Here is a 24,056-nt window from a genome sequence, read left to right on the forward strand (position 1 = left end):
CAGAGCACTGCTGCTCTGGACACCTGAGTGGGGAGTGAACAAGCTGACCTCAGGGAAGCAGGCATGGCCAGCATTTGCTCTATTCAGCACCACTGCAGCAGAGCAACTCATTTCTCATCTTTCTCTCAGTCGTGTTTGCTTATGGATATTTTCCAAATACTCCATTCTCTATTTGTAATGCACACTGTGCTGCATTGTTTGGGATACACAGCTAACAGCAAGGAACTGAGAGGTTCCAAACAGGACTGGGTCCCTATGGTTCGCTTCTCCCTGCACCTCATTGGCCCCTGCACCCTGTGCAGGCCTTGCTCATTCAGCCATTTGCTCCATCTGCTGGACTAATGTCTGCAGAGTTATGCTGGAAACAGAACCTGTCTGCTTCTGAAAGCTGCAGACAGCCAGAGTGGGAAGGGTGAGGGTGACACTCCCAGACTGAGCTCAAGCAGCGGATGAGTACTGTGAAGTCAGAGTGTCAAACCACTTCTTGAGCAAGCTGAGATTCAATGGGATGAAATCATGTATGTGATTCTGTAAAGGAAGCTGCCCCATGTGGGAGGAGGAGGATTAGAAACCATGTGCAAGACAGAAGGGAGGCATTTCCCCCAGATGATCCCACGGCAATGGGTGCAGATGCAGGCCTCCTTTTCCTCTGTGCTCTCTATGTATTAACATTCTTATTAACCTAGAGACCTCACTGGAATCTGGGGATTGTCCAGACCTGCTGAGTCCAACCAGACTGCCACAGCTGTGTGCACAGTGTATGCACAGGGTGGTTGGAAACCATCATACACCTTTTACAGCTGCATACCTGCACGGGAGGAGTGACCCCTCTGAGAAGCACAGAGGCCTGTCACCTCCATGCACGCAAAGCAAGGTCCACACACAGATCTTGTTTCCAGCACATGCTCTGCATGCAGGGAACACCCTCCAGCGAGCTCCTTGCACCAGGACTGCTCTCTGAGCCCTGAGCTCCAGAGGTGGGGAGTGAAAGTGGCTGGTAAGGAGCCAAACCAAATTATAATCTTACAGACATATCCCTCCAGAAGACAGACAGGAGGCATGGGATAGCACAGCTCAACAGCAGCTTTGGAAAAACATTAACAACGCCACTGCATTTTGGTGGTGGCATTGCTGCCCACAGCAGCCTCAGAGAGTCTGGCATAGAGAAGACAACTAGAGCAGGGCTGGTTTAAACTGGGGACCCAAAGCATTTAAATTGTTCCTCTTTGCTTTCACTCAGAGCTTTACTAAATAAGCTAACCCACATGGCCAGCATTTTCAAGTCATTAAAAACATTAGACCTGTTAAAACATTCCCAGTGCTTCATGACCACTGACAACATGTAATACTTGGTTTGATAGAGTACAATTTTTAGTATTTTCCATTCAAACTTTTCCATTTCCAAACTTTTGTTACATTCAACCCATTTCCTGCAGTGTTCCACAACACATTTCAGTCCTGCCTGTATATTTCTGAGGCCTTCATCCTCAGATGCTGGGAAGCCGGTTCAAGCCAACACTTCCATTAAAAACATAGTCCTCCCCTCTTCCTGTTCCAGCTGCACATTCTCTCCCCCTACTGTCCTTTCCTTTTCAGTGGCATAAGCACCGCAGTGGCCATGGGCTAAACAACTCCCCACATCCCCAAACTGTCCATTTTTTAGCTGCTTCTATTCCAGTTCCACACACTGCACTTTTGCAAACAGAAAGAAGCACCTGCAAGCAGCCAAAGCAAGGAGTAAGGCTTGTTTGTCACTTTGTAATAGCTTAAAATATTTGTTAAATTATAGTCTGAGATCCTGGGAGGCTGCACAGTTCCTAGGTATCTTTCCTTCCCCACCCCTGCTGCCTGTGGCACCTGTGGGACACAAAGGCACTGGAGTTTGTAGATCAGCTTTCTGTTCTCTGTGGTCCCTTGGCACCAGCACACTCCTTTTCAGCAGGGAGTTTGCAAGAAGCAGAAGTTTTGCACAGACTGAGCATCTGTACCCTGCTAAAAGAGGGCATTTCTCATGCCCCTCAACGATGGCTGTCAGCACCCAACTATGGTGCTGGCACAGCCTCATCCAGCCTCACTGGAGGCATGTGGCTGCTGTAATCCACCTTATAGAAGGCTCAGGTCTCTCGCATCTGCACCCACTTGCGACCTACCAGCAGTGGCCAGTTGTTTCCGATAGGTAAGGGTTTATAAAGGGTTTTTAAAGGCCAGCAGCAATGGCAGGCTGGAGCAGGGGGAGACCTGGCACTACCACCTCAAAAAACCCATAGAATGGTAAACTCACACCACAGGTCCCAGCTGGAACCAGCACCCTTTTTTAACTGACTTTAGCTTTCTAATAGGTTTCCACTGGAGGCTTTGGCTTTCACTACTGAACATGTTCTGATAGCCCCAAGATCTCTCTTTCAGGACTTCTCCACTCTCTGATCATCCTGGAGGTTTTAAACTACTTCCGTTGCACCCATGGCATTCAGAAATAATATGCCTTGGAGCCGTATCTCCAGTGTCCCACAGACAAAGACAGAGGCTCCTGCCCTACTCCATCAACCACAGGAATGTGACAGTCCCCCCAAATCAGCATGACTGAAAGAGAGATGGGATGTTTCCATTTTACACTTTCCTTTTGCCAGGGCAGTCACACAACCAGGGGAAGAGGACAGCAGAGCTACATACACACACACTCCTCCAGTGAGCACAGGGAAGTCTCCCTCGGCGATCCAGCGCAGCCTGGTTTTGCCGGCGAGGAGGTGAGGCACTCTCGGAAGCGCTCCCGGATTCCGTCCCCACAGGTGACACTGCACGGGCTCCAGGGCTGCCACCGGCTCCACGTTTCTACAAATACATAAGCTCACAGCAATGAGGAACGTGTCTGACTCCTCACCTTTAAAGACACAGCCATACATCTTCTTTTTGAGAAAAACAGCAATAAATAACCAAACAATGCAAACAGCAAGACCAAAAAAGAAAGCGGCATCCAGTGATGAGCCAAAGCTTCCACTTGTTGTTTTCCTTTTTTCACCCCAGTGTCAGTCTGCAACACAGTAGTCAGTCAACTGGCAGGCAGGTTCTGCCTGGAAAAACAGCAAAAGGAAATGAATCCACAGATCTTTGAAGTGGGCTGGTAATTTATATATTCATCCAATTCCTGCATGACAAACAGTGCATTACAGCAGGATAATTTGATTGACTGAAGTACAGTTACTGCTGATTTATATGACTGTGACAGGATGATAAGCCTACAAGGCCTAATGAAACGGCAACATTGGTTTACTCTTTATTTTCTTTCCAGCACACAAGCATGTTATTGAATCATTCATCTCACAACTTACAGGTCTCTATTGTTTTATTGCTTATGATTAGGCAATTAACTCATGGATGGAATTTTGCATTTCATTTATTTATTTTAACTGGAGGCAGACTCAGGTTCTAACACTACATTATAATATTTTAATGTGCAATAAAATCCCTCTTTTTCTTAGAAAACATCCTCATCTAGTGATCTCCACATTCAAACTTTACAGCAGTGAGACCCAGAGAGGTAAAGATGGAACCATTCCTGTCCCTGTGTGACAGCAGTGACGCTAAGGCAGGGTCACAACTTCAAATTCCAAATTAATGCATGAGTTCAGGTGCAATCTTAAAAGATAAAACCCCAGGGGATGCTCCTATGGGTCAGCTGACTTTGACAGAAAGAAGAACAATAGACTTCGTAACTCCATTTCACTGCTCACAGATAAAGAAGAAAAACAGCTAAATAAATTTTTTTAAAAGTAGACCAGATTGAACTCTGCTCTTTTAGATAATTTATGGTGTTGCTACTGCCAACACAAGCCGTGATTTTTAATTTTATTACTGCTGCTAGCATGCCCTTAACCAAGTTATGATGTCCAAGCACTAGAGAGTGTTGCATGACTGAAAATGGCTTTATGATTTCATGTTTTATTGGTTGTTGTATTGTTCCTAGTGTGTTATTATTTTTAAATGTCTCTAACAAGAATAAATACAGCTGTGCTCAAATAAACATTAAATTGTAACTGCTTTGGGCACTGTCCTACACAAATCTGACCATGTCAGCATTAATGTGAGCAGCCTAAGTGGATCTGCTCTCCTGGTGCAGGTCCTCACCTGCACTATAGGATGGGGACCTGTCAGAACCCAGGACACCCCTCTGGGTGCCCTGGATGATACGTGCCCCTGGCAGGGGGCTGGGGAGTCCTGGCAGGAAGCCAAAGACACTTGGGATTTCGATCTTAACCCATGAAGCAAATTAGCAACCTTGTATGAAGAATCACAAGTCACAGAAGTTTAAGTAGAGTAATAATGAATTAATCACCGGGTGAAAAACTGGAGTTTTGTGGATTTTATTATAGGGGGTCTAGGAGGCAAGATGCAGGGATTTGAGTGTTGTCCTATTCTTCTTCCTTCTTCTTTCTAGCCTCCATCTTCTGGGTGATGTTGGCACATTTAGATTGGTATAGAGTAGAAGTAGACAGTCTAACATAGGTGATAGGTATTGGAAAATAATGGTAAATAAAGTACACGTAACTTATAGTACAAAATGTAGACACCAGCCCAGGGGCAGGCAGTGTGCCCTTGGCAGACCCGCAGATCAGACCTCTGCTGGTCTGAGAAAAAATATTTTAGATAATAGATAATAAACAACCTTGTGAACCAGAACCAAAGAATCCAGACTCTTTCTTTGACCATCGGGCTGGGAAAAAGAGACTCTTAGGTCATCCCGACAGCAGGGAACCCAAGAGGGACGCAGAGAGCTTACACTTGTGCTGCCAGCCACGGCTGAAGAGCATGTGTGGGTGCACACTCACACACATTTGTGTGCCTGCATGCCCCAGGACATCTGCCTGGCCTAATGCAGAGGAGAGATGGGCATGGCAAGACACCCTGGTGCTGCTGTGGTTCTAAGCCCACACAACGTCAAGTGACCACCCCGGCTGTTTGTCACCGACTCCACCACAATACTGCAACATCCAAGATCCCAGGCTGTATTTCACTTTGTGCTCTTCGTGCACCTCTCTGTTTTCACACCTCTGTCCCTGGAGCTGGTGATGACCCCAAAGGCAGGCTGAGCTTTCAGACTCCTCCTTCAGTTTGCAGCCATGTCAGCTCCCAGTGAAGTGCAAAATGGAGCAAGTGTATGGTGTCAAGGGAAAAGAGAATCAGAGGATGCCAACAAGCAGGTAACTGAGGAAGTTTGTTGGGATAAGGAGTCCCAAGAAGGGACAAACCATGGACAGTTTGCAAAAACACATCAGTTACATCAGTTAGTGAACCAAGCTATTACTGAGTGCAGGAAGAAAAAGCGTTCATAATCAACAGTCAGTCAAGGGCTCATTGATGCCTTCTCAAAAAGACTTCATAGTATCATATATATCACAGGATGTCCCACAGTTTTCTTCATATCAGGACCATGAAGGACTCCAGCAGTGTCCCTCACCACTGGAAGAGGGGCTAGTAGAAAGACCTACCTCCTTGTAGACCTACAGACTCTTTGTGTGAGCAGCTTGGTGAGTTCCTGTCATAATTTCCAGTTAGCGTGAGCTAACTTGTTTCCCTCTCTCCACATTTCCTGCTCATCTAAACTTCTGTTAATTAAAGTCAGATGCAGAGCCAAGCTCAGAAAGGTTCTGGTTGCCTCTAGTGCTTACAGTGGTGATAGTGGAGGGTGCTCAACAGTCTCCACATTGAAGCCTGTGGGTTTCAACATACAAGAACATTTAGGATGAGTAATTTCCCAACACTGACGTCAAACCTAAGACGTGCCCATTGCTCCAGGACACTTTTCACTGACTTGGACTTTGGCTAAAGGTATAGAGTTCCTTAGCAAAAACACTTGGCATCCATAGCTTTGGGGCTAAGAAATGTGCCTCAAACAGCAGGAGAGCACGAAATGTTCCAGCTCCCATAAAAGATGGGAGATTTAAACTCCTGCATCTTGCTCTGCAATCCCCTGCAATTACCAGAATGTAAAAGAAAATGAAGCACAGTTTATTCTCCCCCAAGGAAATAAAATTATTAACCTCCATTTAAGACAAACAGATTGAAAATGCCAGGGGAAAAACCAGAAGGTATGCACTGCAAACTAGATCTAATAAGCGTGAGGTTTCTTCACACACAATTGAGGAATCAATTATCAACATGAAGACATCTAACTGATGAGTTATTTTGAAATAGCTGACAGTTGGCAGATCTGCCAACATGAAAGATAAATGCAATTAACTGTGTTAATTATTGCTCTGCATAAATTTCTCCCCTCAGATTTCCATGTTCACAAGATTTTGTGCATGCAGTGCTGTCCATCAGCACAGTCAGCAAGGGACACTCAGCATCAACCTTCCAGCCTGACACACATGACCAGTCTTATTAAACACTTCAACCAGGCCAGTGGTGTGGGACAAAATCACTAATTACTGACAGGTTCATGTAAGTATCTGTGCTAGCCTAGGGGATTGCAGGATATTTTTGGAAGCTGAGATCAGTTTTTAGGTCCTGAAAACAGCCTCTCACCCTTCCATGGAAATGAAGCTTGGGTGCACTGAAATGGTGGCATGTTCCAACAGGTTACTAATTTGGACAACGAAAGGAAAAGGATCCCTTTAAAGAAAGAAATCCTAGACTCTGGGAAAATGAGAGTCGTTTCCCCACAAACAGGCATTGTTAAGAAATGGGGAGGCACAGCCTAAAAATAATTTTTTTTTTCCAGTAGCTGAGTCTGTAAAACTTGATTTATTCCTAATGTGTGGAGATGATGCATTTACTGACACAGGAAAAGTGGATGGGGTACAAACCAGCCCTAGCACACCCAGATCCCCTGCATGTGTATATTTCTAAATAAACACCCAACCCAGGTAGAGATTCAGGTAACAGAGCTAATTGGTTCTCAGAATTTCCTACCAACCAGCAGATCTGACTCACACAGTCTTATTCAGGAAGCAAAAATTTTACAGAAATTGTACATGCCTGCCTGACCTCTAGATGCTCCATTTGCTCCTCTCCTCCCTTACTGACCACTTTTCTCTTCAGAAGGTCTTCCCCCATATTTCTCTTTCCCTTTTCAGGTAACAGCTGCACTTCTCATGCCCTGCCAACATCCCAAAAGCGAAAGTCAGATGAACAAAATTCATTTGTGCTGTAGGCAACTGCAAGAGACTTCAGTGTAAGTCACACCAAAGTTGAAATTGGTCTCCAGAGTGTAACTAACAACTGGAAAAGAAAGTTAATTAACACCAGAAATATGAAAAAATGCCTTTTTCTATGCTTTAGCATTACTGATTAGTATTATCAGTCTTGTCCTGAATATTTCAAGCAGGATACAGACTAGAACATGGGACAACCTTCTAAGGAGAGCAGAAGTCTCACTGCTGGGGACACTTAAATCCCAGGTGAGCAAAGCACAGGATGAAGCACAGAAAAGAATGAGCCTGCAATGTATCTGCTGCTGGATAAGATGATCTAACAGAGTTTCCTACCTCAGACGTCCCAAAAATCCAGTCAAACACTGGGAAAAAAATGAGCTACATGTTCCTCTGTGAAACAGTGAAGAGCCCACCAAGAAGAATGAAGTGACTCACATCTCACTGTTAATTTTTTCACAGATTCTCCAGTTAGGGTCTACAGAAAACTGCACAAGTGCTGTCTCAGAATTAATGGATGAACTCCCCACCTTTAACAGATATATTCACAGTCTTGGATAGCATAAGATTTTTGTGACACTTATTCTGAAGCTGATGGACTGGGCTCAAAGAGCTGCTGACCTGGCCCACTCAGGGCCACAGGGAGCTTTCTCCTTCCTACTCCAAGCACAAGTCAGATTCCTGTTCCAAAAAGCTGTACTAAACTTGGCCTGAATGAGGAGTAAAGAGCAGGACTGACAAAGCACCACGAATATAACTGGTGTCTGATTTATGGAAAATAGATGTGGCAAAATCATCTTTTATCTCATTGTCTGTGGTTTGAATGAAGATCATTTTAATGATTTAGGAACTTTGATCTTTTACAAAACAATATCTCTGCTTCATAACAATAGAGCATATGCTAAATGAAGTAAGAACTGGCTGAGTGACAGATTGGATATGCAACTGTCAACAGAAAACCATCAGTGAGCGAGAATGCATTTGGAGAGATTCCAAAGGGATTAGTATATGGCTCAGTGCTTCCCTAGTTGACATGAAAATAAATATAAACCATTACTGAGAAAATATGTCCCTCCTGTAATGACATAAGCAGACAGTGCAGTTGCATGGAGCAACATAGGGTACTTGCTAAGTTAGGATAATTTAAAAAAAAATAGATCCTAAATCAGCAAAGTAAAAAGAAAGTGTATGAAGAAGGAATGAAAATTGCACCTGCAGGATGGCAGACTCTATACTGAAACAGCTCAAGAGGAGTTTACAGGGCAAAAGTTATGGAAAATTGCATAATGCAATCAGTGGAATAAAAGCAGAGGTAGGGGTAGGGGAGAGTGCTACTGATCAAGCAGCATCAGTGAGAAGGATGTCTGAATGCAGCACACAAAGCTGGTACCCTGGCTGTCAAATAAACATGAGTGTTTAACAGAAAGGGAGCCAAACAGAATCAGTAAATTAATCAAATCCTGAAGAAAATGCCTTCCAACTAAAGACTTAATATTTTCCATTTGTTAAAAAGAACACTGAGAAAATCTGTAAGAAGTGAGATGACCGGGATGTGCAAATGTCTTTGTGAGGCAAAGACAGTAGAGAGGAAACAGCTATCAGAAAGCAGCAGAGTAAAACTCAGCCACCAGAGGATGAAGCTAGATTAGCTTTAGTTATGAAACGCACAAAGTTTCCCTTTTCAAAAGAATAAATAAATTATAGTATTGAAAGAAATTACCAGAAAAGTCTGTTTTGTGGTGTCTTCAGCAGAAGACCAGATAACTCTCTGGAGGGTAAGTGGCAGTCAGATGCAAAGACTAGCTGTGGGGCTCAACACCAGGGTAACTGAATGAAAAATGATGGCCCACACTGCACAGGAGCCCAGACTAGAGATTTATCATGTCTCCTGGCCTTAAACTTCAGGAAGTCCAAAGCAGAAATTAGGAGACTGGAGGAGAGGCACCTGTCCTGCAGCAGTTGTGTGTTTCACACAAGCAGTGATCGAGGGTCTGCTGTAAGCAGGGCACCCCACAGTGCCCAATGAGTGGGCTCAGGGGTGCTCCTTCCGAAGGAGCCAGGAGGCTGATGGCCATCACAGGCAGTGCAGGTTAGCTCTGTCTGTCGTGGCTTCAGGCTGATGTGCCCCTCCCAGAACACCCTGCTCCTTTCAAACGCTGCATGCAGGCTTTGAAGTCTCACAGATACAGGCACAAAGTCAGATGCGCCGCAGCCTAATTAATTTCAGGTTGACATTTTATTTACAACTACATGGTGTGGCTTCCCTTTCATCGGCTTTGTAGATGCGATACTCTTGACTTGGCAGCTAATGACCTAACTCTGCTCTTCAAGAGGCATAGCCTGATTCTTTCCAATGTGGTTGTAAGGATGGGGCTGCTGAGGAACCCAAGGAAATAGAGCAGATTGCAGGGAACCATTGCTTAATGGAGAGCTCATCAATTAAAACAGTTAAATATTGGGCACAGTATCATATCTATACCATATGCTAGTGATTTATCTGTCAGGGTAATTATCTGGATCATATCAGTGTAACATACCACCCAGGTACAGATGAAAAAGCAGAATTCTGTCTTCCTTTTTCCTTGTGAATTACCTCCATTTAGAAAATAATATGCTTTCATTTTTAGATATACTTTCTTATGCCAAAGGAAGAGAGGGAGTGCCAAAAGAGAATGCAGATGGGAAGTTAAGATGAAGAGAACTATGCACTGGGTTTGGCATGTGTTGAAAATAGAGGTCATTTTTAGTACAGAGAGTTAATTAAATAGATAACAGTTTTAGAATATGTGAAGTAAGACCACATGACGCTAGGAACCTCATTAATGTAGGCTGTGTCTGAGACTGTGTGCTCTGGAGCATGTCCTGCACTCCTGGTCTTCTCATGATCCCTCTCAGATACCCGTCTATGAAGCTCAACGGCCATTTTTTGGCTAGAGATCCTGCACTTTTTTTTCAGGGCAACCAAGGCAGGGAGGTGAGGAAAATGATGCACATCTTAAACCTTTCAATTCAAACTCTTTGAAGTGTGCAGCTGGAAAAGACTACGTCATTACCTACAGACACATGCTGCTTCAAATGAGAACATTTACCTTCCAGGGTGTAGGCAACGCAACCTAACCCAACCCAATCCCAATTCCCTTGTGCACATATGGCCCATCCCTCTCTGTGGCTGCCTTCCACAAATGAGTGATGAGAAGGGTATTTGGCTCATCTGCTTCCTCTGCCCTGCAGTCGTGGTTTGTAGACTGTCAAACCATGGACTGCCACTTCTAACGCTATAGCTGCATAACACATACATGGTTTTGGCTTATTCCAACCAGCACTCTCTCAGACCATGCCTGATCATGGTCCAAAGGATTATATGGACCACCAACTGTTCCCAGTTGGCAGATTGTACTATTCTAATCTTTCGTATAAGGAAAGGTTTGGCTCTATGAACATGGCCCATGATCTGCCAGAAGGCCTCATGGGTCAAAAAATGCACCCTGGTCTCTTCTAAGCAGCAGACACATCTCTCGAAACACTGATTCAGAAAACTTGCCAGCTGTCCAAGTGACACAGCTGTGCCCTTCACTGTAGCCAAACCCTGACTCATCTCACCAGAGTTTGTGCATCAAACAGGAAGAGCTCTAAACTTCTACACCAAACGGGTAGAAAAAAAGACACCCGTGTGAGAATTCAGCCCCTGTATGTTCAACACCCATGAATCACCCTTGCAAGATGCCTCTCAACTAAAAAGCTACACAACTACTTAATGCTGGGGCCCTGGCTTTTACACACCTAGATGCAGGTAAGACTAATCCTACCTTTAGAGTCTCCAGTGGGCCAGATCTACTGCAGTAGCTTCTTACTTCACTGAGGGACAAATTTCATTTTCAGCCCAACGAGATAGGTACATCATTCAGAATGTTCTAAGTAGTTTTGGTTGGTATGTAGCATTAACTTAGTGCAGCCTTAAGCTACCACAGTGGCACTTGTTATCAAATGTCTTTGTGTCCTCTACATAACAGTCTATCTTGTTCCCACCTGAGTATGACACTACAAGTATTTTGTCTGGTGGAGGAGACCCAAAATCATTACCCATGTTGGCTGGCAAGAGTGGTGATTTTGGCTAAAAGAGAAAAAAAATCAGTACAAACCCATATTCCTTTGGATCAGCATACACTCCTTAACTCTTGCTGGAAAATAGCTTCGGTTTGAGAAGTTGAGGAGGTCAAAGCAGTATTTGTTCTTCCCCACATCAAACAAAGTGCAGTTAAATTCTGTCCTGTTGTCTCCTGGGTGAAGGATGCTTTCATACAGCCAAGTTGTTCTTTGACTCGAATGCTTGAGAGCCTCTTTATAAACAACGATTTTTCCACTGATAGAAGTGCATGGTGGAGAGATTACGGAGACCTGAACCAAAGTTTTGCATGTATCTTCTGCTGCCACAACCAGTCTGTATCCAAATTTGTGGAGGAGATCTACAGGTCCTATGGAGGCAATGATGGAATGTGTTTCTAACGATTTCAGTAACACAGTGATGTATATTTCTTGACCAACAGGTGGGCAATCAAATTCTACCCACTGGGACCTAGACAGGGGGATTATTTTGCTAGTTCTAATGCCCAGAGTCTCATCAGAGCATACTCTTCTGAATTCATAAAGGGTGCTGGTGAATATCACATCCAGTGAAATCACAGTCTTGTTCATGGCACATAACTGCTCATTTGTAAAAAGTCCAACCTGAAGGGAGCTCCCAAGCACCTCTGAACTCCTGTTCAAATCAATGTGAAATACAGGCCATTCCACATGGAGGGTGGACATGCTGCTTCTGCTCCACTGGGCAGCACTGCTGTTGTCACTGGGAGAGACCATTTTGAACACGAAATCACCAGCACTCTTGAAATGGAAACACTCAAACACCACCGTCCCCTGGGACTGATTTGCGGGAAGCTGTTTTCTTGCAATTATCTCACTGGTGCTGGCATCCAATAAAAGGATGGACACATGCTCTGCTGTCACATTACCACCACTGTAGTACTGATATTCCACAGACACTGTGTCGTTGCTGAAAGCTACATGATCCGGGTGCTCCAACAGGAGATACTCCACTTCGCCGAGAACTGAAAGGAAAAGTTCCGCAAGAGTATTAAGAAACAGACAAGTGATTTTCCTATGGAAGAAAACAAGTATTTAAAAAATGGATATTAAAAGTGGTTCTCAATCTTTTTTCAAGTGAACCAGATCACAGAAAAAGAAAAGGTCCTAGCAATAGCAGTCAGAGCTCAACAGCTCTGTTCTGTGCAGGGATGTGATTTGCCGCAGCTCAAAGTCCACTGCAGTAACACCTTCAGGAAGGTAAAAACCAGTATTTTAAAGCAAACCACAAACCACCCAAAAGATTAACAGAAAGCTTACTTTATCAGAATAGATTCTCAAACTTTTCAACTTCTTTCACTTACAGATTTTTAAACTCCACAGAGGCCAGCTGTTTTTCAGCTTCAGCCACAATTCAGCAAAAAAAAGGACAGTGGTTCCTCATACAGACAGATGAAAAATGTCCCCCAAGTTAAATAGAATAGGAAGTCTGCATGATGCTTTTTGAAGCCTTTTCTCTTGCTCTGTCTTATGAATCTTTCATTTTGCTCATTTGCATCGCAGACACTTGAGTGAAAGAGCTGAAAATAACAGTGATGGTGACTGCAGCACTTTTCTTGTCTCAGATGTGGTGCAACATGTCTAAATGACATCATTTCATTATAAATGGTGCAGTCTTTTCAAATTCACTTCTTGCATGACCATGTTTGTGCACGCTGCCAAATTATCCTGAGACATGCTGTAACTAGCAATGGTATCTAAAGCAATAAATTGGAAGATCACATTTCCGTTCTTAGTTCAGCTACCTTCTCTGCGTTGCTTGAACCTTAAGGATTTCAGACACAGAAAGGTTATCTGAAAAATGGGAACTGCATACATCTATTCCAGATACAGAATGTGCTGTGAGACATCTTTATTAAATTAATTGTCTGGGGAAAGGCTTCTGAGTCTTAGATGGAAGGTGCCATGGAAGTGTAAAACTTAGTTAAAGCAATCCTTTCATAAGTAGTATCAACTAACAATACTTTGACTTGTTAAATCTGTTACACATGTCTTAAGATTACCTCAAAGAAAGCTTTGCTGGAAAAACACTGCAACTGCCAAAGCAAGCACTTAGCAGTCAGGAGTAGCAGGACTCATCTCACATAATATTAGACGCCTACTACTCTAAGCTTCAATTTGAGTTAGTCACCTTGGATTCACTTTCTTCTCAGCAGGAAAGATTTTCAGGAAGAAATTCATCTGACTGGGTATAGACATTTACATCTGGGTGGGTTGCAGTGTGCACTAGAAAAAAAAGAACCTATTGCTTGCCACCAGCTATAACATGTCCTTAAAATAACCAGCACCAACCACATACATAAAGTCCAAGTAAAGGTGGCACACACAGCCTTACACATATAAATTGTAAATATACTCTTACATGTATGTACTATAATTCCAGACTTTCATTTGCATTTCCACAAGACACTGCTTCATTTGGCAGATGGACAGTGCTCATTATCAGAGGGTTCTTTTGTTCTCATTCTTCTATTGGTGGTCCTATGTATTATTGACTGCACACCATCCAAAATCCATCCTGATAACACAGAATTATTCATTTCCCACATGGACTCTTCTATTGTGCTCTTATTGTAGTGTATTAGAGCATTAGAAATATTAATGACTTTATCCTTCTAAAATCCCCCAAAAATGAGAGGCAGTCACTATTCTTGTTTAGTATGTTAGGAACCAAAGCACAGGCACGAAGGTAAAAACAGTCAAGTATCAACTAATTGTGGTGCCCTGTGAAAGCCAGGCCTGATTTTAAGTACAACGGTCCTTCAGAATCCAAAGCAGGATCCTGTTCATTGCAGCTGTGGTGAGCACATGGCACCACAGCAAACCTGACCCCAACTTGGACACCCAGAGAGTAAGAGACAGATCCTAAACACCCGTGAAAAGTGTCTCCCTGAACTACCCAGCAACACATTCTCCTTATTCTTCATGTTTTGGCTCTGTCACGTGTGCCCGCCCATATTTTACAGTCCAGTTTCTTCCACTATGTACTTTCAGTATCTCTTGCATACTAGCTTAACTCCATTATTGTTACCACAGTTCTTCAAACTCCTGCCCTCATCTCTTCACATTATAGCTCTTTTATCTTCTGCTGTTCCTTGGGCCTGCGATGAACTCCAGCACATTCCCACCTTCCTTGCTTGGTGCTAGCATTCTATAAGGGAGCACAGGACAACCAACTCTTGTGTCCAGTAATGGAATGGGGAATTCTTGCCCTGGGCTGGAGTATGCACAGTGTTGTATGAGGCTGGCAAGAGGAGCCAGCGGGAGTTGGGGCACACTTGACCCTTCAGAGAATTTAATCTCTAAGTCATCTGCAAGGATTTAGATCTGGACCAGATTTAGGTCTTTATAAGGACAGCAGAAAGCACGTCCTAGGCCGCTGTGAAAACTCTAACAAAGATGAAGTTCCCACAGCTGTGCTAGAATTTCCCAGTGAAATGACTGTGAGTTGCTGGGATTTTTTTTCTTTGATAGTGGGCAAAATGATGCATTTCTCTACATGGGAATCAGCTAGATTCAATGTAGCTGAAACATTAAAGGGAAAGGAAATCAGACTATGGCAAAAACCCAGTATGAAAAATTTCAGTTTTAAGCTTTAAACTTACAACAAAAACATTCAAGCAATAGTAATGAAAAGCACTGATGTTTCTACCTACTGATTTATTGTCCTTACTCTCTTTTACAACTGTCTTGACCCTTTTGCACTGTTTTTCATTTGGAACGGCTGAGATGACAAGTAACACTACTCTGTATGTCAGAAGGAAGGACAGGAGGGCAGGGAACTGCTGTAGAGCAGTCCATCAACCCTAAGTGCAGATCACTTGGGAAGTAAGGAAAGTGAGCACTACTGGAGGATGCAGTTACAGCACCGCAGAGCTCTGGCTGGTGCACCCCAGCTCACAGCATCTTTTTCCCCAGTTTGGTAAACAAGAAATTTGCACTTTTGGACAGCCCACATAGCAGTTTTTCACAATGCTCCAAAAGACACCAGTCAGGAGATAGCTTCCACTGCAAGCTCCTTCAGTTGCTCTTCGGCCTACTACATGCCCATGACGCTGTCACATGCCAAAACTTCATCCCAATCGTTTGGATAGCCAGTCAGGGGCGTCTTTCAATGCACTTGTATCATTTTCATTGTCATTACAATGGTCTCCTATTGAAAGAACTTTGGCTGTGGCACCAACAACCTGCCAGAAGAGTCTTTGTAAGAATTCACACTTTAAAAGATTAAAAGTCCATGATTTCACTGAACAGCAAGAAGAATTACTTGAGGATGCTATTCAGATAGTTATTTATTTTTAAGTGTTTTTAAGCCAGCTTGGGTTGTGCTGTTGGCGTGTCAGCCATTGGTAATACAGAGCTAAGTAGAACAAAAACATCAGTAAAACTGATAAGAAATGAGAATACAGTTTAGTTGGATGTTAGGGCTTTTTATAGCACTTCAGTAATTTTCCAGAGCATACTGGATCACTTAAAAATAGTCTTGCCTGAAACAGAGAACTATATAAATGAAATAGTTATCTAAAATCGATGTACACAGTAATATTCAAAGATATGTATACGCAGAACTGTTTGGAAGCAATTTTCTGAATTATGGGCTGCCCTTTAACTGGAAATAAGGTGAAAGTTGATGCACCTAAAGTTTGCAGCAGAGATTTAGCTCATTAACTGCACCTCATAATTACTTGCTGTGCCATGCTCTATAAAGTTCATGAATAATAGCTTTTACCTCTGAGTCAATCAGTCGTGAATGTCTACAGGACTGGCTCACCAAGAACCAGTGGATATTGTAATCATTCATCTCACGTCTTGGCTCCAGTGAATTTATTACTTACCTTCACTGTGTTATGCACTCAGCGCAGTGTTTCTACCTGGGCTATTTAGCTGTCTTATTAAAAGAAGAAATTGTACTAAAAGCCATAGACAAGAGTCTTCTACTAAAACCAAGTTCATATAAAAGACAGCAGTTCTAGGTTCTCTACATCTTTTAGGGATCCTTTGTTCTGCAGCAGAGATGGAGGATGCACAGAGGAATGAGTAGCATACCAGTCATTACTTATAATAATTTTTCTCACTTATACAGCATCCTGGATACGTTTTTGTCCATTTCTCTCTTTTGTAAGACATCTTCAGCTGTTTGATGCAAGAACTACCTGCTACAGCTCATTCCATAAGTGGGGATTAACCACTTCTTTTCCCATGTTTTCCTTGCTGTACTTATTTCTGCAGTGCAAAGCTTAATTCTTCAGCGTGGTTTGACAATGTACTGCAGCTGTCAAAACAATGCTGGCTTTTAAACTAGGAATGAAATTTTCTAAAACATATTAATTGCTTAGGAATTAAGAGTCCCATTTTCAGAATTTCTAATTCACTCTGCAATAAGAAAGTAATTTGCAAACCTACTTTGTACATTCTTGGAAAGGATAAGACACCATACATATGATGCCCCTCAGCTTGTAGATGTCTCGCAGGTTTCTGACTTCCCTCCTTGGCAGCTGATGGTGAGAAGGAGGCTTTTTCATTCTACACATCTCAGTTGCAGATGGGTAAGAGCTGCTTTCAATATGTATGGATTTATGCAAGCTGCTTTCAATATGTATGGATTTATGCATGGACTAATCAAACAAGACTGATTGTCTCTGACTACCTGTCTAATTTTATGTCACTAAGATTGAATGAATATGAACATCATCCTTTGGCTTCTTATACAATCAGAGTAAAGAATGCCTCTGTTGTACTCAAAAGTTTTCTGGGTGGCAGCTTAGATCCATCAAATGGGAGCTCACTCAGCCATAGGACATTGGCTGTACTGTGGATGCTCACATATGATCCAACCACCCAGGTCCCTTTCCTAGTATGGAGAAGAACGGGTACTTCTGTACGTATTTCCACCCATCCTATGGAAATACTATATACATTACTATGGATAACTAAATCAGGCCTATCTTCAATGACGTTCATTAAATATTATGAAATATAGGTCTTACAGAGAGCAGAGTTACAGTTGCTGCTTCTAGCACAGCCTTGATGCTCATGGAAATTCGTTAATTTATCTCATTTATTTCTCAAAGCAAATTTACATCAGGAAAGAATCCTGACACTGATCTAAGGGGACAGTTTATGCAAGTTGCATTTAACTATTGCATAAGATCTAGACAAAATTCTGTGTCTGTCAGTGGTGGCTTTCATAGCATTTCATTTCCACAGATCACCTGGAAATACCACCATTCAAAACCACCTTGTGAAAGCACATCACAGTTTTCACTTGACAGCTTTAATACTCACCGTAGTCACAGAGCACTACTAACAAAAGATTTGAAAAATCTTTCAACATATATTTCATTCTGAACAGTGAGATCCTGGGTCCTTTTACTCCTCATGTCCTTTTTCAGCTCCAAAGTGCCAGCACGTTTTCCAAGAACACCTAAAAGTTAAAAAATTACAGCTGTGTCAACTTTGCTTCATAAAATATGAGAAGAAAGACATATCATTAACAAGTAAAAGAATATTAATATTTCTCTCATTTACTTAACAACCAGTAACACTTATCAATGTATCTGAATAAGGACAGCTACAACTCACTGTACAATAATTTTCCACCCTGAAATGCAGCTCCTGAGCCAGAACAACAAAGACAGATAACAACAATTTTATCTTTGCACTGCAGGAACTGCTGCTATGGATATCTTATATTATGACCAAGGTTCATAATAGCAAAATAATGAGCATTTTATACAAAATATAACTCTGAGCTCAGGACATACCAATATTGAAGATTTATTGCTGGTACACAATTCATATAGTTTGTCAGCTGCTTGCAAGTATGAAAGCAGCTCAGCAGCAAACTGATTGGTCAGCAAACCAACTTTTTGGTCATCGAACTCCCTCTGTTATTCAGGTCTAGTAATACACTTAGTGATCTTACTAGATTTATAAGAGATCTATAACTGCCTTTTATGTCATTCCGAATGATCAGATGGAGAAGATGCCAACTTCCACTTTTTCCTCCATAATTTTTTAAGTTTACATTCACTACAGCCTTTGCTAAGCCAATAAAAATAGACTTCTTTTGGCAAGTTTCCCAGTTTTATGTCCGTGTGGTTTAAACTAGTCTTTATGAGTCTCGTAACAATTAGATAAAAGAGGTTGGAAGCACAATGATAGCAGCAAAACCAAACAGTTTCCTTCAGAAATGTAAGTAGGAGGGATTCTAAAAAGAGAAATTCCACTCAGAGGCCATTTCCAAATATAAGAATTGCTCTCCTGCGTTTCACAGAGCGCCTGTAGGTCAGTGTCACTGTGCTCACCATCACACAAACATGCAAGAAAGGTCTTGATCCACTAAGTTTACAACCTAATTTTATGAGAGAAATCTGGCACTGGAGCAGGCAGAAGTCAGGAATGAGCAAAACTGTGGAGGATAATGGTAAAACATAGGAACCAAGTATGGCAAAGATCATGAATGTCTTTAGGAATCACAAATAAGATATTTCAGCAATTACACTGCTCTGCTTGTTGAACTAAGACACAGCAGATGTGTTACTTGAAAGCTTTTTGAACTGCTCTCTGTGCCAAGTGGCTGGAGAGAATAATTTCTAAGAAGAGACTAGCGGCACAGCCTTGCTCAGTAAAAGCCCATTACAATAATAGCTGCACACATCTGAAAGGAATAATCATCATCTGGCCCAGGAACTTGACAGGGCTCCAGAAAGCATTAGATAGGGACAGCGATACCGCCACCACCCTCAATTTCACTTGATACGCTGTAAATTACAGGAAGACAAACCTTGTGCCTCAGGAGAGGGGCGGCTGCTGACGGAGGGCGGCCGGGAGCCAGCCTGCCTCCAGGGACAGCCGCTCCCGAGCTCCTCCAGCTGCCGGCAGCAGGGGCAGCATCGCGGCAGGAACATCATTCTTTGCCTGTATCGTTATTGATCACTAATCAGTTAATCGAAACAAGGAATCAAAGTAGTCCAAAAAAGAAAAAACAGTCTTTGTTTAAAAAAGATAATTGTGATAGATGTCTTGGCCTCCAGAGGTAACAGCTCAAAGAAAACTCGAAGATATGTGCTGTAAACTGCCCTGAAATAAAGTCAGGGGAAATTGCTCTGTGGGCCAGTACCGTGATTGTGCTGGATGACTTTAATGGGTCCTTTCCATTCCTAGCTTGCCTAGCTGCAGATTCTTCAAATGGCTTTTATAAATACTTCTTTCAGAAAGTCACACATTGACAGATGAGATTCAAATAATCCTAATCTCAGTCTAATGAGCGACACACTGCACAGAGGAAATAAAGCTATGGAAAGGAGAGTAAATGCTCAGGAAAAAAGAAAAAAAGCCTATGTAGGAGAGCACTCTTGAGGTAGTTGCCTTACATCTTAATTTGCACATCAACCCAACCGAGGAAAAAGAAGCGTGGTTCATGAGACAGGGTGCCAGCGGGAGGCACAGGGACCAGACCTGACTTCTGTTCCTATTCCTGCCACTGCCAGACATAATGTCAGCAAACTGCAGCATTAATCTGCTCCCCTCCTTTCCACCCCATCTTTCACGCTCTGTATTTATAGCAAAGACTTTTCAGGACAGAGACTCTTTCTAATCAAGCCCGGAGAGGGGAGCCCAGCGCCAGAGCCCTTGGGTGTTTCGGTAACTCCAATCATCCATCACACCAAAACCTCCTTCCCTCTCACCCTTCCTCCTGCATTATCTTGGCTCGCTTGGGAAAAGATTGCGGCGTGCAGAGCGGGTAACACCCAGGCTGGAACTGGAGTGTTTGAAACTGTACCAAAACTAACTTCCAATTAGTGAGATCAGGTACCTCTGGAAGCCTAGCCCAGGGCTACTTCACCCTCTGCACGCCTCTGCAGCAACTGGATTGCAGCAGGAGCCCTCCCACCTCACACACATACAGCTACTTCAGGCTGCCGGCTGCAGTACAGCCCTACCTTTGAACAAAGCTCCAATTAAAGCGCTCCACGGAGCCTCCCTGAGCTTTTGCACCTTGGCTAGCTGAATTCCAATAGCACCTCTAATGTAATGCTGGCCCATTTCTGGTGTGGTAGTCCCCATACTCCTCTCTTTCTGCACAGGTTTGTTCCTCTCCCCTCCTTCACTTTTCTTCATTTTGCCTCATCTCAGTTTTAAACAGGCCTTATGCTGACCTCTAAGATCAGTTCAGAATTTTCCCCTCTCCAATTTCTTTCTAGATTTCTTCACATTTTTAGGTTTTCTTCCAAATTCTCCATATATTTGCCCCCTCCTCAAATATTTTTTCTCTTTTCACGCTCATATAAGATTTTGGTTTTTGAAGCAGACAGTACGTTTAAACGGTTTCAACTCTATTCAGATCTTCTACCTCAAGTTCATTAACTTAATGATATGAAAAATGATGGAACAGAGAAGGATATCAGACTTCAAATAATTGGCTTTTTTAATTTATTGCTCTCGTGGACAAGCATGAACTGAGGCTCTATTGTGCAAAATGGAGCAGAAGCACAGCAACATAAAAAGATGCTTTTTTCTTCCAAGAGACAGTGTAATAGGCTGATTGGAAGTGGAAGACTTCCTCTCCAAAGGGAATTTGAAATGACAGATGAGGAGGGCATAAGCCATAAAACGCTTTGGAAGCAAAGACCAAGAGGCTTGTGTGCAACGCAAATGACACAGGAAAACTTTGAGTCCCTGCTCTGCAGCAGATTTCCTGTGCTATCTTGGTCACATCTCTTACTTTTCCTGCGGCACAGCTCTCCACTGGAGACTGTATCTTGCTATCTGGTGTGGGGGTTACAAGAATAAATCCTCATCAGCTGTGTGGTTTGCAGGCAATAGTGTCAATAACCATGTAAGAGCCAGATGTGAAATTTGAAATTGTACTTACAATATTTTTTGCAAATAAGTAATAGAATAGGCTATAATATTGCTTATTAGAATCACATGTATTAATCTGTTCAAAAAAGGTCCCTATTTCCCTACATCATTAAAACCATGAAATATACTGGGATCATTTCAGTTTTACAAAAAAAAAACAACAAAAAAAACCTAAAATAAACCAAACAAATAAAAAACTCCAAGCCTACTGGATTTATGACTCCTGGTATTTTTGCAGCAGTATCCAAGGCTGCAGCACAGACATGACATTTCAGACACCAGCCACCTCTTCTGAGAGCTGTCACCTGCTGATTTAGCAGTAACCACCTTCACCAAGTGCAATAGCACAGCATTCAGTGCCTATTCCCCCTCCATTAGGGAGCTGAGAGGCTAATAAGCCTCGCAGTTAAGAAAGGGCCATCAGGATTAATCAGACACTCCATGACCAAGCATGGAGTTTAATGAGAACACAAATCCATGGCACTCAAAACCTCTGTGCTCTGGAGCATCATTCATGCAGAGAAGTGCCACTGATGGATCCCATATTTCGCCTACCCACAAGTACCCTCAGTCCTCTTCCTCTTTGCAAATCCCCACCAAGAGCTGAGCCCTCCCCTGCCCTAGCTCCATCCTCCTTCAGTGACAGGGCTGTTCTTGCTCATCTCTCCTCTGAGCACAGCCCTGCTCTCTCCTTGTCCCACCAAGCCCACAGGTGCCGATGAAGGTGGACCCAGCCATGGCACAGAAACACCCCTGACTTAGGGCACACGTGAGAGCAAGGTGGGAGAAGGGCTTGGGGAAGGAGTGGGTGTGTGTGGCGGTGGTATGGTCTCAGGCTGAGGAGTGATTCTCTTGGAACCAACCTGCCCCTGCCCCAAGCACTGCCCCAGGCAGCAGCACCTACCCAGGCACTCTGATGGATCCAGCAACCAGCCATGGTCTGAATATTTATTGGACTTAGGGAGGCAAAAAAAATCCTTTATAGCTGTTCACTAGTAAACACTTTTAGTTGTATTTGCAGCCCAAAATTTGCACAGTTCTGGCTATGTATGAGAGGCTGACAGCAAAATAGGCTACCTACAGAAAAGCCTGAAAGTCCCTAAATCCTCCCTACATTTCACAAGCAGCACTAACAGCAAAAAGAAATGTGTATCTGCAACATTTCCTCAAATGGATTTCTTCATATTTTATCTGTATGTTGGAAAAGAGATTAATTATTTTCAACCATCGTATGCTTATTGCAATGGGATTAGGCAGCTATTGAAGTGTTACCACCTGCTGGGAATTTCAGAACCTCCCATAGAATCTCTTCATTTTGACAGTAAAGCAAGAACACCTCAACTATTCATCACATTTTATCAAAATCTAATCACTGCTGACCAGCCAGAGTGGTCAGGGCCAAAAATATGTCACTTCTTGGAAGATACTTAGTTTAGCCAGGAAAGTGTCTATGTGATGTCTGCCACAGCAAGGGGCTGGAGCTCACATCCTCAAAGGCATCTTTCATTCTTATTTACACATCTGACAATTTTACATTGTTATCAGATAATGACTTTATTAAAATTATGCATCTAAATTCACTAGGCTGAAACTGACAGCACCAGATCCTCCGTGTGCAAGAAAAAAACCCCAATAATTAGCCGGTAAAGACTATTTTCATTAATATCTGGTGTCAGATCTCACAAAATCCTGGGATTTCTCAGCTCCTTTTGATATTAACATAGCAATTCAAGAGCAGGCTGGCCAGCAACATCTGTCCTTTGAAACCAAAGGGTTTACAATAGACAGAGTATAGGGATGATATTTACTTTGGAAAATCTACAGTGAAAATAAGTTTACTAAGCTTAAGGAGATTTGGGAAGGTGTTCAAGCAACAATAAATAAAGAATGCAAAAAATTAAATACATTAGATGAGAGCTCATGCCATAAGGGGAGGAATGCAATCATCCATTCTTTCCTTTCCCCTTCAGAGTTTCTTTAAAAAAATTAAATATATATATATATATATATATATATACACACATATACTGTCCACTATTACTGGCATTTCTCCTTTGCTGGAGTTTATAATGAAGATCCACGTATGGAGAACATACATGGCACAGCTGATACAATCAGAAGTTTGTTAGAGAAGCAGGTCTGAAATACCGTGAAGTATCAGTACTAAAAAGAGAATTGCGAAGCTTTCTCCTACGTTTTACCCTGGGTTTGCCGTGTACTCACACGGTTTCGACCGGTCTAGCGACTGATATAAAGTAGAAATCACCAAACATACTAAAAAACACTACAATTATTCCTACCTATTGCGGACTCGGGTGAGGAACCCGGGCAGTCGCTGCCCGTGCCGATGCTCCCGGCACTCCGAGAGCGCTGGAGCGCCGGGGCTCCGGGCGGGACGGCCGCTGCCTCCGGGGTAGAGGCGACCACAGAGAATACCGGGGCGGGGGCAAACCGGGGACCTGCCGGCACACGGGTGTTTTAAAACACCTCCAGGACCGCGCGTCACGGCGATCACGGCGCGATCCCGCGGCACCACTCGCTCCGACCGACGGCTCTCCCCGCCCGTGCCCGCCGGCTCCGCGCCGACAGCCGCGCCCCGACCGGCCCCGAGCCCCGGGCTCCTCACCGCCACACCCCTCGGCACCCAGCGACCCGCCCGCGCCCCGGGACCGCCGGGCTCGGCTCCCGCTCCGCCCGCCCTGCGCTCACCTCCACGCCGCGGGCGGAGCGGCCGGGGATCGGGGATAGAGCGCGGTCCTTCCCGTGGAGGAGGAGACGCCGCCGGCGCTGCCCGAGAGGCGGGCGGGCGCTCACTGCCCGCCGGCGGCGGCGGCAGGAGGGTTAAATGGCGGCGGCGGGCGGCTGTCAGCGGGCGCGGGGCGGCGGCGGGCGCCGAGCGAG

At 43.6% G+C, this 24,056-nt stretch overlaps 1 protein-coding gene across 4 annotated transcripts in view; it reads right to left on the minus strand.

The window, feature by feature from the left end:
- THSD1 (thrombospondin type 1 domain containing 1) overlaps nucleotides 1-24,050 on the minus strand; it is a 31,179-nt gene extending 7,129 nt beyond the window's left edge. For 2 of the 4 annotated variants that reach the window (XM_041466949.1, XM_041466946.1), the window contains exons 1-4: nucleotides 23,456-23,837; nucleotides 17,574-17,712; nucleotides 11,288-12,253; nucleotides 2,671-2,829 (exon numbers count right to left, since the gene is read on the minus strand). In XM_041466949.1, coding sequence (XP_041322883.1) covers nucleotides 2,671-2,829; nucleotides 11,288-12,253; nucleotides 17,574-17,631 — 1,183 coding nt within the window. In that variant the 5' untranslated portion in view covers nucleotides 17,632-17,712; nucleotides 23,456-23,837. Of the gene's footprint in view, nucleotides 1-2,670; nucleotides 2,830-11,287; nucleotides 12,254-17,573; nucleotides 17,713-23,455; nucleotides 23,838-23,864 lie in introns of those variants that run through there. The other 2 variants (XM_041466948.1, XM_041466947.1) reach the window with 2 other exon arrangements.
- Between the last annotated feature and the right edge of the window lie 6 nt (nucleotides 24,051-24,056).

Source organism: Pyrgilauda ruficollis, unplaced genomic scaffold (assembly GCF_017590135.1).
Source record: "Pyrgilauda ruficollis isolate IOZ18807 unplaced genomic scaffold, ASM1759013v1 scaffold20, whole genome shotgun sequence".
NCBI classification, from domain to species: domain Eukaryota; kingdom Metazoa; phylum Chordata; class Aves; order Passeriformes; family Passeridae; genus Pyrgilauda; species Pyrgilauda ruficollis.